At 40.1% G+C, this 13,204-nt stretch overlaps 1 protein-coding gene across 1 annotated transcript in view; it reads left to right on the top strand.

The window, feature by feature from the left end:
• BAIAP3 (BAI1 associated protein 3) overlaps positions 1–13,204 on the top strand; it is a 122,139-nt gene that overhangs the window by 67,199 nt on the left and 41,736 nt on the right. The window contains exons 12-14 of the mRNA XM_018564264.1: positions 3,416–3,508; positions 7,526–7,629; positions 10,209–10,326. Of these exons, the coding sequence (XP_018419766.1) occupies positions 3,416–3,508; positions 7,526–7,629; positions 10,209–10,326 (315 nt within the window). The remainder of the gene's footprint in view (positions 1–3,415; positions 3,509–7,525; positions 7,630–10,208; positions 10,327–13,204) is intronic.

Below are 13,204 nucleotides of genomic sequence, written 5' to 3' on the forward strand. Positions count from 1 at the left end.
CCCATGTATTTTGAATGAGAATTTGTCTTTTTTTTTTTCTCTATTCTGACATCGCTCGTGTCAGAATAAAGAAAAAAAAGACACAGCGGGGTTTCTCTTCTTGGCAATCGGGAGCGGGGGCTCCCAGAGCGCCCGGGAGATTTTTATTTTTTTTACAGCAGCAGAGCCGCCGGACAATAGGAAACTATTGGGCGGAGCTAGCTGTCACTGCTAGCTCTGCACAATCGTTTTCTATTAACTTTTTTCGACTTTTTTCACTCTTTTTCTGTTCTGCGCTGTGCCTCTGAGGGACCGAGCAGAACAGCCAAGCCAAATGCCGCTCGGCGGCATTAAAGTAATGTAATTACATTTATAGATTCATACAGCTCTCAAAATATTGTGTTTCTTGTAATAGTTGTCTTTTAAATACAAAATTACTAAATAGGTTGTGCCAGGGATAGACTAACTGGTTCTGATAGCTAGGCTAATAGCTTGGTTTCAGATGAGGTACTCTCGTCACTAGTCATATTTAGTTCTTTATATACTCCAATGGAGAATGCTTTAGAGCAGTGGTCCCCAACCCCCAGGCCGCGGACTGGTACCGGTCCGTGGATCAAATGGTACTGGGCCGCGGGGCCCCGCACTGCGGACGGGCTTCACTGTGAGGGGGCAAGAGGACGTGGATACAATCTAAAGGATTCTCAAAAAGAATATTCACAGGCGGGTAACCTAAGTAGTTTGTCTGCAGCTAAGCTCTTAGGTTGTCACATCACAAGGTCCCGGATGGCAGTAAAAATCAAACTGAAAAACAAGAATCAAGCTCTGCCACACCTGGCCCAAAACTGAGAAATCAATTATTAGTGGGGTTGCTCTTTTTATATGCATGAGCCTCTGTACATTTTATTTATCATCAGGGGTATTGAGAAACAGTATAGGGACACTACTTGTGGACCACACTCACAGCTTGCTTGCCTTTAATTTAAAGCCATGTGAAAACCACTTCACCTGTGAATACTGGACCCTAATATAGCTTTTCAGATCAATTCTCTCTCTGTGTTATTTTACGTTTTGAAGTGTTTTCTTACATTGTTTAAATGCATTAGGTTTTATAGGCATCTACCTATTTTTATCAAATACATTTTTCTATGTCACCTCCTTCTCTGATATTAGCTGCAAATTTATATTTTCTGGTGCATAAATAGACAATGTAAAGCTTCTGTGGCTCAGAGAACTGTTTATTCTTTCTAGGTACATCAAGTCCAACTTCAAAAATATGGGAATTTGCATTGCTTACTTGTTTTTAAAGATCTAGTTCCAGGGCTGCTTTTATATTAAAACCCCACCCCAGGCAAAATTTGACACCCCTCCCATTCCAGAAAGCTGGAACCTTATGGTACATGCTATGCAGAGTGCCCAATACTTTTCCTAGGCAAATGTAGGTAGACTTTTAAGAGAAGGTGTTAATTATATTGAGTTTCTGTCACTGAAAATGTCTTAGTATTCAAGGCTGTGTTTATACACCAAGCTGTCGTGCGCTCACGAATGATGACATCCACAATCTTGTCATGGGATTACTAGAATAAACTAAGACAAGAATGTTCTGTTGGAGGCAGCATACTGTTTAATTTGTATGCAACGTTTTCAACAAGTCTAGAAACCACCAATACATAGGATATAGTTTCATGCCTGACATGCAGAGACACTTTGGTCTCCTCTCAATGGCCCTTGCATTCCCTCTCCTCTACATTTTGTTTACCTATAATGACTAGTTGTAGCCAGACAAGAGAAGAAACTGAAAAAAGAAAACACAGTTTGGAAATTGATAGCTCGTGGCTGTCACATTGATCTTCCAGCCTTATGTAATTAACTGCTAAATTTGCACTACAACTCTGCCCTGATATTGTTGGGACCCAGTATTGATATAGATACTAACTATTCCTGTAGTGATCAACTGAACAGGAACAATTACTTACTCTAACCCCTCAGCCAGAGTTTGTTCGTAGTTGTGCGAAACCTGTTAAAGTGGATTCTGAGTAAAACTGTTAGCCATTAGAAATAGCTTAATAGTTATATAGAAATAGAAGCTGCCTCTCCCTCTTGCTGCTATTTCCAGCAGGATTGACAAGAAAATGGAACAGTTCGAAATATCAGCTCTTTGTGATAATCTCAGGGGGATTGGGGACTGTCTAATTAAACTTTCCATGCTTCGAAAATACAAGGTAGTTATCCCGGCACTGGCAGAGAGAAACTCTGTATGAGTTGATGTTGTGTTTTCACAACAAAAGCTGTTTGTCACACCATTACGGAATAAATACCATTTATAGATTTTACCTCGTTGTAAGACTGGGAGCGAGGAATGCCGTATATAAAACACTTTTGTCTGGAGTATTTTTCTCTTTCATGACCAGATTTTGGACACAAGTCTATAGCCATTTTTCTTCTCTCAAGTGCAGAGGCAGAACGTAACGTAACAGAGTTCTGTTTTGGCGGACCAGATCGTGACGAATCTGATGTATGATCTGATGACACATGTCCGTTAGACCTATAGACCTAACATGGGTATAAAAGTTGAGTTTTTTCCCCCATCGCAAAAACTTGACGGGCACGGATGTCACAACAGTGACATCTAATCTGTACTGCTCTGATCAGCAGTGGATCCGTGCATATATCCCCTGCTGATCGGAACTAACAAATGCCCATGTGAAAGGGGCCTAAAATAATAGAGGCTGTTTATCTAGCAAAACTGGAAACACTTTGGAAAGTGTATGTTAATGAATAATGTGAAGCTCTGTTCACTTAGGACACCAAATCCGGTGCAAGAGAAATAAAAAATTAGGCAGGATTTTTTGCTAGCATGCGATTTGGGTTTTACAGCTTGAAAGTCTAAGATGAAGGATGGAGGATTATTGATATGATGGTTTTAAAAGAAATGTAAGCCTGTTTTCTATACCAGTGCACATGTCTCCTGACTTTGGCTTATGAGATGGCATTACTGATTTCTGAGTTATATTATAACTTAAAGGGAAAGATACAACACCGCCGTATGGTATTCCGAATTGTTGGAGTATTTTATTATGGGAATTGTGCTTTAATGTACTTTTATTGTTTATGCTGTCTTTGTTCTACATATGATTCTGATGTTATGTGCCCTGAACCCGTGCATAAAAAAAAACAAAACAATATAAAACAGTTGATAAAAAAAATAAGCGTAAGCCTTTATATTCCACATGAGCAGCACATTTGAGTTTCTTAATGCTGTTTTCGGTGTCACAGTCGCAGTCTGAAAAATGTACTAAATGATTTGATCTACGTGTTAAATGCCCAATCTCCTCATCCATGTACTTTGCCAGGAAACAGGTCTCAGCTGTAATTCAATTGCAGCAGTATTAAAACAAATAGCATGGTGTAAATGTCTGAATTAACAAATGTGTTTCAGAGGGACACGGTGCTAAGCAAGAAGGCATCTGGCTCGGTGATTCATGAAATGCTGCTCACCCAGCTGCTCCGGTATGAACATAAGCAGGCAGAGGTGAGTGCATGTCTACTTAACAAGATGCTGCCTCTGCATTTGTTACCATTTTAGATATAAGTAACAGAAGGTTGTTGAGTGTTATCACTGAAGGGTACAATGCCTGTATTAGGGAGGAAGGTGTTTTTTCTCTAGCTAGTTTAAAACTGGAGCAAGATTTGCAACCTACCAAGTTGTGTCTTTCAATGTAAAAATTATCTAAACCGAAACACAATCATGTAATATATTGCAGCTTACCAATCCTTAATGTGGTGTCTGCTTTAGTTTTTTTTCTTTTTTTTTTTCTTTTTGCCTGGTGATCCAGCCAATAACACCCTTCCTGTCTTAGAATGGCTCCATTGTATGGAGGAGCAATGGACAGCAGCATTGTCATCCGGTAGGGAGGGTAGTAATAGATGGCCTGATAGAAATAAATGGACTTGACTAACAAATTAAAGTTGAACTCCTGCTAACACTTTTTAAACCGTTACAGCAACATTTTTTTTCCTTTTGAAATAAAAGCTGACCATTGTAAGCACCCCTGTCACTGCTAAATAGTTTGTCTCAACCCTCTATCGAATCGAAGTTTAAAAACATAACCGGCCTGATCGCCAGGTGAAAATAAAGGAAAAAAGACTAATAAAGGAAACTAAAGCATGTCATGTATGCTGCAATATATGAAAATGTTGCTTTTGGCTTTAGAAGATATGCTTTAAGGCTATTTTTAGAAGTGTGATTAATAGCTAGGAGTTGCATCTGCACACTGATGGATCAAATGGGTTCCTGGTTGTCATTGCGACACTCTGGCATATATATATCAATATCAACAGGTATTGTAGGCACTCAAAGGACTCCCATAGATAAACAAGGAGGACAGTATGGTAACTTTAGTGCAACGACTTTTCAGCGAATCACAGCACACCTTTCTCAAGGCCTTGTGAAACAGCACAGGATTGTACAATGCTACTAACGGGTCTATTCACTAAGCTGCCGAGGGCAGCCGAGTGAACAACCGACCCCAAGTGAAGTGAGCCGAACACTATTCGGCTATTCACTTCAGGCTTGTACGGCTGATTTCAGCCGTATATCAGCTGAAATCCGCCGTACATCGGCTTGCTTCGCATGGCTTCGGGTCGGCCGACCATGCTCAGCCTGTTCAGCTGACCCGAAGTGCAGAAGGAGTTCGACTCAGCCTATCCAACATCTGGATCGGCTGAGCCGAACCTCTGGCAGGCTACTCACTGCTGTTCGGCCTATTCTTATAGATGCCGAACAGCAGTGAGTGAATAGCCGAATGCCGCTGAGCGGCATTCGGTTCAGCTGTTCTGCTCGGTCCCTCAGAGGGACCGAACTTCAGCAGAGGGCGGGTACAATGCTAGTTTACTATTGGCTATTGCAAATTGAAATAGCAAATAGGAATCTAGCAATGCATTCCAATGGGCAAAAACGTTGTTGTTTCTATTCTGACACAGCTCCGTGTCAGAATAAAGAAAAAAAAGAAACAGCAGTGTAATGTCTATTACTACTGCTGTGTAGCCAACACCATAGATAAATAAATGATTAGCAAACAAACCCAGTGTGCTATCAAGAGAACTAAATATATGTTCTACAGTAGATGATTTATTATTAGATCATTGACAGACCAGCATCCGGCAGAAGTACCCCCTGAACCGTTCAATAGTATGTCTGGGAGGTATCTGCTTGAGAATCCTTAAACTACAGTATGCTACACCTTTAAATGCATCTGCCCATTTTTCTCCAATTGCCTGCCGCATCACCGTACAGCTGTTCTCCCAGTCCTCCTCATTTATCCATTTAGTTTTCAATGCTATAAAAGGAAACCTGTATTAGAAGTTATACTGAGGTCGCTATTGCTAATCTTCTCCTGGAATTGCTAGATATGTGTGATTCCGTTCCGAAACGAAATTCGGATGAATTTTTGGAAATTCTGACATTCGGATGCACCCGAATTTTGAATTACAGATATAACGAATGCAAACGAATCCGAATTTTCCGTTTACGAAATTCGTTAGCGGTAGTTTGTTTGAACGTTTGTTTCGTTTCTTGTTCGTTCGTTGCAGCAAATTTACATTAGAGAAGGAGAAAAACATTTTTTTTCCCCTCAAATGTCATTTTGCTGCAACAAACGAACGAATGAACGAAACGAATAAGAAACGAAACGACCGTTCGAACGAACTACCGCTAACTAATTTCGTCCGAATCCGAATTGACTTTCATACCCGGATCTGGAAAAACGAAATAACACAAAATCCGAATCGAAACTAAACAAATGTTTTGCCAGTGCACATGTCTACTAGATGCCTTGTTGTTTCTTAATTCTGCATTAGGATTTGTTTACTAAATGGATTCATTCACTTTTAGCAATGTTTACCTAGCTTAGTAAATAATGTAAGGCTAAAGTGAATGCAGCTTCACCGTATTCACTAAGCTAAGTGAACATTTACTATTGCTAAGTGAACAGTCTACATTACTTTATTAAATCAACCCCACTGACCTGGAGCAAGCATGTGGGTCAGAATGAAATCAGAACTTGAGCCTTGGAGTTATAAATTACAGGGGCCATAGCATCCACATTAAAGCCAAGACACTAGCATTTCAGAAGGAGAGGTCAACAATGGCAGCCTCTATACTTACTCACTACAGGTTATCTTAAATGTTGATTAAATCATACAGTTTAGGCTCAACAAGGGACCTTTGTCTTTTCTTGTTGGCTTGGGCTTGGCAGCTCTCCACAAAACAGGGGACTCCCTTGAAAAAGAGGGGTTACCTGAATGGAGAAATGCACATGTGATCAGGTCAATGAGAATACCAAACAGAAGTCTCAAGAGTCAAAAGTGTTTTAAATCATTCAACTGATGACAGCATGCACAACAAAATGCAGCCAACATGTTTTGCGGGAGAAACAAACAAATTCCCCCTTCATCAGGGCAACAAGGAACTTTTTTTTAAAAAGACACAGGAAAATAACATAATTTGTGAGACATTAGTTAAAGGAAGTAAAAAGAACTATACCCCTATGGGTCTATCCATACCCATAAGAATATTTATAAGATATGAACCAAAATGATAATGATAACTATAATGAGACAGGTTGTACTGTGAACCGAGCCAAAGGTACATTATACATTAAAATGTGAAATATCAGAAAGAAATCCATTTGGTCCAAACACAAGCAGGTTGAGTTTACTGCATACATTAAAGCAATGGTTTTTGTTTTCTATTGAGACACAAATAGAATCTGTTGCTGGCTCTCAATTTAAACACAGAATAATGGATACTATCAAAAGCATAATCACAAGAATGCATCAGGGAGTGTCAAAAAGACTTTAACAAAAGTGAGCCGATCTATGGAACAGCCAGAGGAATACAACATGTACAATTGCTGCAAATAAAATAGATACATGCTTAATTTGCTGAGCTATGTATGCCCTGCTGTGTATGGTATGAGTAATATAGAGGATACAGTGAAATAACAGAATTGCAGACAACTCAGATAGCTATTGAATGGACTATTCTGGATATAGATGAAGAAAACATATGAGTGAAATTTAAAGGCGTATGAAATGAGAGGCAGTGGCTTTGAGCCTAAGATATAGAACTATGTCCTAGAGCTGAAAGTGAATGAGAACCAAAGGTATTCTCTGGAATATGCCAATATTTTTAGAGAACAACCAATGGTTGTAAAGATGCCAGTGTTGACAGCTTGCAGATAAGAGATCTTTTGGTGCTCAAGAAGGGTTTAACTAAAACATTTGGCGCTGTGGAGTGGGGAGGAGAACCGAAGACCCGGCCAGAGGGGGAGAAGTCTGAGTATGATGTTGAGAGGAAGAATAACACCATCAGTGCCAGGCATGCTGCAACAGGAGCAAAGGCTGGTGGGTGGGACACATAACATTGCAGTGATCTCGGGTGAATGAATGGGGGTGTATGTGTGAATATTTTGAAGGAGTAAACAAGAAACTGCAAAACGTCATGGTTGGGCATAATATGGAAATACTGATGACTGTTCCATTTCAGGTTGATTTCTGGAACTGGAGGGGAGAAATGAGCAAGCATGCATTCACACTTACATCCCATCACAGTATGCAGATGGACTTGTCCAGTCTACAGCAGGCTGTCATGTGAGTATTTCCATTAGTTACAATATTCTCACATGTGTATATATAACATATATGCATTAGGTGAATGAATACGGTCTTACTTACATCTGTCTTGTAACAGTTCTATAATACTCAGCTACTGTTCAGTGAAAGACTCTGCAGGTTTATACATAAGGTCTCATTCAACCTTGATAGAAGGAGTTTTTCTATGTGAAGGTAATATATCATCTTTTTTGAGGGACTATTTACTTACATCTCTACAGAGCATTAAAATGCTCTGGATTATGGCCGCTCATTCATTTAAATTGGCTGTCTAACGCAGTAAAATGCACAAAAAAAAGCTCATGTACCATTTTTTAGCAAAGCCGTGCACCACAAATCAGGTGCATTGTGAAGGTCTGTTGGGGTGCCATTAAGAATACTTGACACTGCAGTGCACCAACGCACATAAAGTGCAATTCAATAACACGCAACACAATAGTGTGATTAATAATGTTATAGAGATCAAATAGATGTAATTAATTATATCAACGTGTTAATAACCTTGTCTCTATCTATTGTTTGGAATATTATATATGTGCATATGGAAAGCCAAAGTTACTCATTACATAGACTGTTTTTGCTTCTTCCTGTGGAGTATGACACAGTGGTTGTGTTTTACTGACCCTTTTTTACAATTCAAGACATTGAGTTGACCAACTCATTTAAAAATGCATACCCTATATGGCTTTTAAGCAGTTAGAGTCTCTGTGAAGGCTAGTCCACTCTGGCCTTAGTGGGTAATCTACAGACCTCTACCTTTAAATAATGTTAAAAACAGAAGCCTTGTAAAAATATGAAAGTTACAACAAAAATGCCTTTCCTTTAATTACTGCAATAATAATTTAAAATATATCCTCAGTGAATATATCATATACTTTAATAAGATGGTTTAGGAGCTGGAAAGCCAACCAGAAGGAAGGAGGGATAAAAAGGGATAAAAGAGGAACCATCAGGAGAAATAAACCTCTGCACAACTAAGCAGGTTTTATATGTGAAAAATCCCGGGGGTGGTCTCCTAGACATAAACCTATTGTTGGATACAACATTATCCAGGTGCCTCTTAACTTTTGACATTTATCTTGTCAGAAGCTATATCTTACCTCAGCTGCTCACACTCCAAATGAACTGCATGGAACTTTTATTAAATCCTCTGAATGACATCTAGAGCTAGTGAGAGAAAATGTCAGAGCCCATTGATTAAGCTACTGCAGTGATATGAAATAAAGCGCTGGCACATCCATCTAGTCCACTTTAGGGGCACACTGGATACTTATTGATTCAGCAGCAACACCTGAAGTGCTCTCACTATTCTGTTCTAAACACCAGAGGGGTTTTATTACTGTGCAAACTATTTGGCCTCATCATCACAAGTTGCTTTGATTAGGACATAATAGAGTGATTTATATAGCGCTTTCCTAGAGTGCAGCTTTTAAAAGCAATCTTTCATGTAAACAACAGTTTGAAAAGGAAGAAATGTATAAAGGAAATACATATTAAGTATAGAAGTAATTATTGGAGCATTCAGACTCAATCTTCTAAATCTGGCCCCTACAGAACTCTCAGCATGCATGTCACAGCTTGGTAAACTTCACAGTTGTTCAACCAAATTTTACCGGTGATATTGTTGATCTCATTCTGAGAATTATTGCTGCCCGGCAGATTTTTGGGATGTTCATGCCATCTCCAAACCAGACCCAGACTGGAACGATTTTTTGTCTGGTCCAAAAACGCATACCCATTCATCACTATGGTAAAAAGTGAGGCTAGTTCCCACCATTGTGTTCAGTTCCTGTACCACAGTCACTGTTTTCCTGGTCTGGAGTGCACTAAAAATGCACTAGAAATCCAACTGAGACTAAAAAAAAACCCAAAAACACCAGAACGCATCAAAAACACTTTACAAACATGCATGCCGAAGTTTGAGGAAAGGAATCCATATCTGGTCTGACATGGTGTGAATAGGCCCTTAATAACAGTGCAGATCAGGAAGGTCTGAGCAATGTTATTTCACCTGATTTTAAAGAAGGTTTTTAAACCCTTGCAGTGGGGTTAAGTGCTCGTTTTTGTCTTGGTGCTAAAAGATATACTCACCGGAATTGCCGAGCCAGCTGCCTGCTTCTCCGAGCACTGAAGCCTCTCTTCTCCCACACTACAGTATTGGAGAGTTCCTCAGTGTCCTCAGGTCTTTACACTGGGTATAAAACGTGATTAATTTACAGGACCTTAGACTGCTGCAGTGGAAGAGACAGAGGCTTCAGGGACCAGTCTAAAGCTAGCCATACACCCATTGATTATCTGCAGATTTTCTATGGTCAGATGGAAAAATTGCACCAAGACAGTTAACTCTTGATGTATGGGTGTAGCCTAAACAACAAAATAATGATATGGTATTAAGCACTGCTTCATCCATAATACTTCATGTCTGCTCAGTTTAAGAGTTTTCAGATTTAACTGTAATTGTGCACAATACATAAATTAACTTTCCCAAATGACTGTGTTCTGGGATGTTGCCATATAACTTTTCAAATGACTTGACCTACTTTCATGTTAATTAACAGAAAATGGCAAGCTTTCAGCAAACACCACCAAGTACACCCCATGGACTACAGTTATCTGCTAGCACTGCTGAAGACTGTTGAAGAACAGTGGGATCCTTCTATGTGTCCAAAAGAGCTGGTATGTGCTATGGATAAATATACCAGACATGTTTTCTTTTTTTTCTAGTCATTTTACATTTTTGACTTATTAATACTGAGTAAAAATCTGAAATACTCGGCAGTCTCTGCCATGCAGCTAAAATGTTCTATTTTCTTACCATGTATTTGGCAAAAGCTGTTAACATGAAACAGTTTGTGACATTTCAGAAGCTTTGATGGGTTCGGCATGAATGGCTGACGGTTTCTTCATTAGCAGAAGGTCTAAGGTTTAATCACAAATGTCATTCCATGCCATATTAAATACGCTATATAATGTTCATGTATCCCTTCACTGGCTATGCTGAATATTCATTAGTAGATCTTCAGTGGAACGAAGACTAAAGAACTGTGAGCAGAAGAGAAGATGCAAGACTCATAGGTGAAAGAAATCCAGGTGCCATCGACTTGCACAACCTATGTGTGTGTGTTTATTGAAACATACCTTTACTTTGGCCGTACAGGGAAAACGCAACAGGTTTACTTTAATGCTCCATGCCATCTCTGTTCTTTTGTTCTCCTGCTTCTGTGTTTAGCTAAATGGAGAAAATAAGTAAGAACTGTAAGCTCTGGTCAGGACAGCACAGAGCTAAGGGCTTTCCCCGCTTCCACGTGACATCGCTGGACCAAGCCTATGCTTTCTTAGAGGAATTATAACTGTTGGATATAAATGCCCGTAGAGTGTGATGATCAGCTTCGAGCCTCTGATACATATTGGTTAATTGGCACTGCAGCTCAGGCCATGCTGCAGCACACACCTGCCCTCGTCAAGAGTGCTAAAAATGAACTGATACCTATTTGACTAGCTAGCACTTTTTATCCGTTTGTGAATAATTTGGACTGTGGTGACACAGAAGGCCCACCAAACCCCATGACAGAGAGGTTCTAAAGGTCTGGCAATTTAATAAATGTATTAAATTCTGTCATTCTCTTCACTTGACTTGGGCTATAGGCCTAATACGTCAATTAAAGTGAAATTGTGGGCTCACCTTTTCTTCTATGATGACCCATGTTCCAAGGAACAGACCTCGCCAAGTTCCCGCTCACATTGTTTTATCTTTAGAGTACTCTATTATACAGTGACCACAGCTTCCATGTTCGATCCCTGGGCTCACACACAAAAAGACAACCCAACTCCTCCTACGCAGCAATCAACTTAGTCTTTTGCCTAGCACTTAGAAGTTAGGACCCATTTGTTTCTCACCCAAAAGATGTGGCCCTTCATTACTTGCATGTGGTCAGGGCTGTTTGGGTCTATCTGAAAGCTACTGGTTCTATTCCATTTCATTTAATTCTTATGGATGGCCCCTGGAAGAGGCAGGCAGCCTCATTGTCCACCATTTCCTGTAGGATTTGTCAGACAGTGGTGCAGGCATATCCCAGGTTGGGAACCTCCTTTCCTGGTTACTTTTAATTGTCATGCTTCTGTCTCTCAAGTTTGTAAGGTGGACACATGGTTGTCTGTCCACACCTTTACCAGGTTCTATAAGGTTGACGTTGTGGCATCAAGGACTAGAGGTTTTGGTTGCAAGGTATACAGGCAGTGGTGTGAGCATCTGTGCTGGGGTAGTGGGTTGTGTTATTCTGTCTTATTCTAGTTTTCTGTTTGGGCCCATCCTCTGACACTGCTCTGGGATGTCCCAGCGGTCAAGATATAAAGATCCAACTGGGTCCCTCAATGAACAGAAGAGAAAATAGGATTTTTTCACTTAATGTGTAATCTCTGCATTCATTAAAGCATACAGCACCCGCCCTAACAATTATGACTATGCTGTATTTGCATCTAAATTTCTATCTCCTGCATTGCAGATGTCTGTTAGCATTTGTACGGCACCTGGGATGCCGATGATATGCTCAAGGGACTGACTCAATAGTCCTTTGACAGAAGTCCACCCTGAGGACTCACTCTTGACACTGGCATCAGTGGCAACAGTGGGCAGCGTTCTGTTTTAGGTTTTTCTTCTTCTATGTAACTATGTAATGCCTCTGGTGGTCAGAGTACACTCCTGCCTCAAAACAGGTCAGTGGAAGAGGTTAAACAACCTCTTTCTCCATCTATTACAGTGGTAGTAGTACGTAGATAGAGCCATCCTCCCACTCAAGCCATAGAACTCAGCGCCAGAGGTGCAATCATGTTTCCTCAGTACCACAGGGGGCATTTAAAAAGAATGAGAGATTTAAGGTGTATATCAAATGTATGACTTACGTGTTTGTTATGAGGGTCTAGCTGTCTGTTTTTTCCGGAGGTGTGGTACAATAGTGGTTAACTTTTCAGCATATAATATAACAACCCACTTCCCTCCCAGGAGGGAGGTACCATAACTATCAAGATGAAAAGTGTAAGTTTGGTCTCAGGAGTCTGCCACTCTGAGGGACAGAAGATGAGTTTTGCTCATCCTATCTCAAACCCATCATTCTTTCCCGAATGTTTGGATACCTTGGAAACCATTATTGCTTCCCTAATGTTAATACTATCAAAACTGGCTGAAATTGTGCCAGTGCCATTTTCCAAATATTGGGGATGACAACTTCACCTATGCCTAAAGTTTAAACACTCTATATAGACCACTGTTTAGGTTTCAATAGGCAAGTGGAATATTTGCATTTTGAGATTGTAAATGACATCCAATGACGTCCAATGTGACATCCAATGTCTACCTTTCGAGCTGTGGACACTTTGCTCTAGCATTAATTTCCCCATAATAATGGTAAACAATTGATGCCAATTCCCATCTCTGTCTTTCATGGAACTGTATTGGGGAGATTGGCAAGCCATCCTTTGGCTAGTGGCACTGCCAGGGAGATCTGAGCACAATAAGTTTGATTTGTGACTTGTTTGCAAGCTTACAGCCAAATCAGTC

This window comes from Nanorana parkeri, unplaced genomic scaffold (assembly GCF_000935625.1).
Source record: "Nanorana parkeri isolate BGI_ZX_2015 unplaced genomic scaffold, ASM93562v1 scaffold3, whole genome shotgun sequence".
Taxonomy (NCBI): Eukaryota; Metazoa; Chordata; class Amphibia; order Anura; family Dicroglossidae; genus Nanorana; species Nanorana parkeri.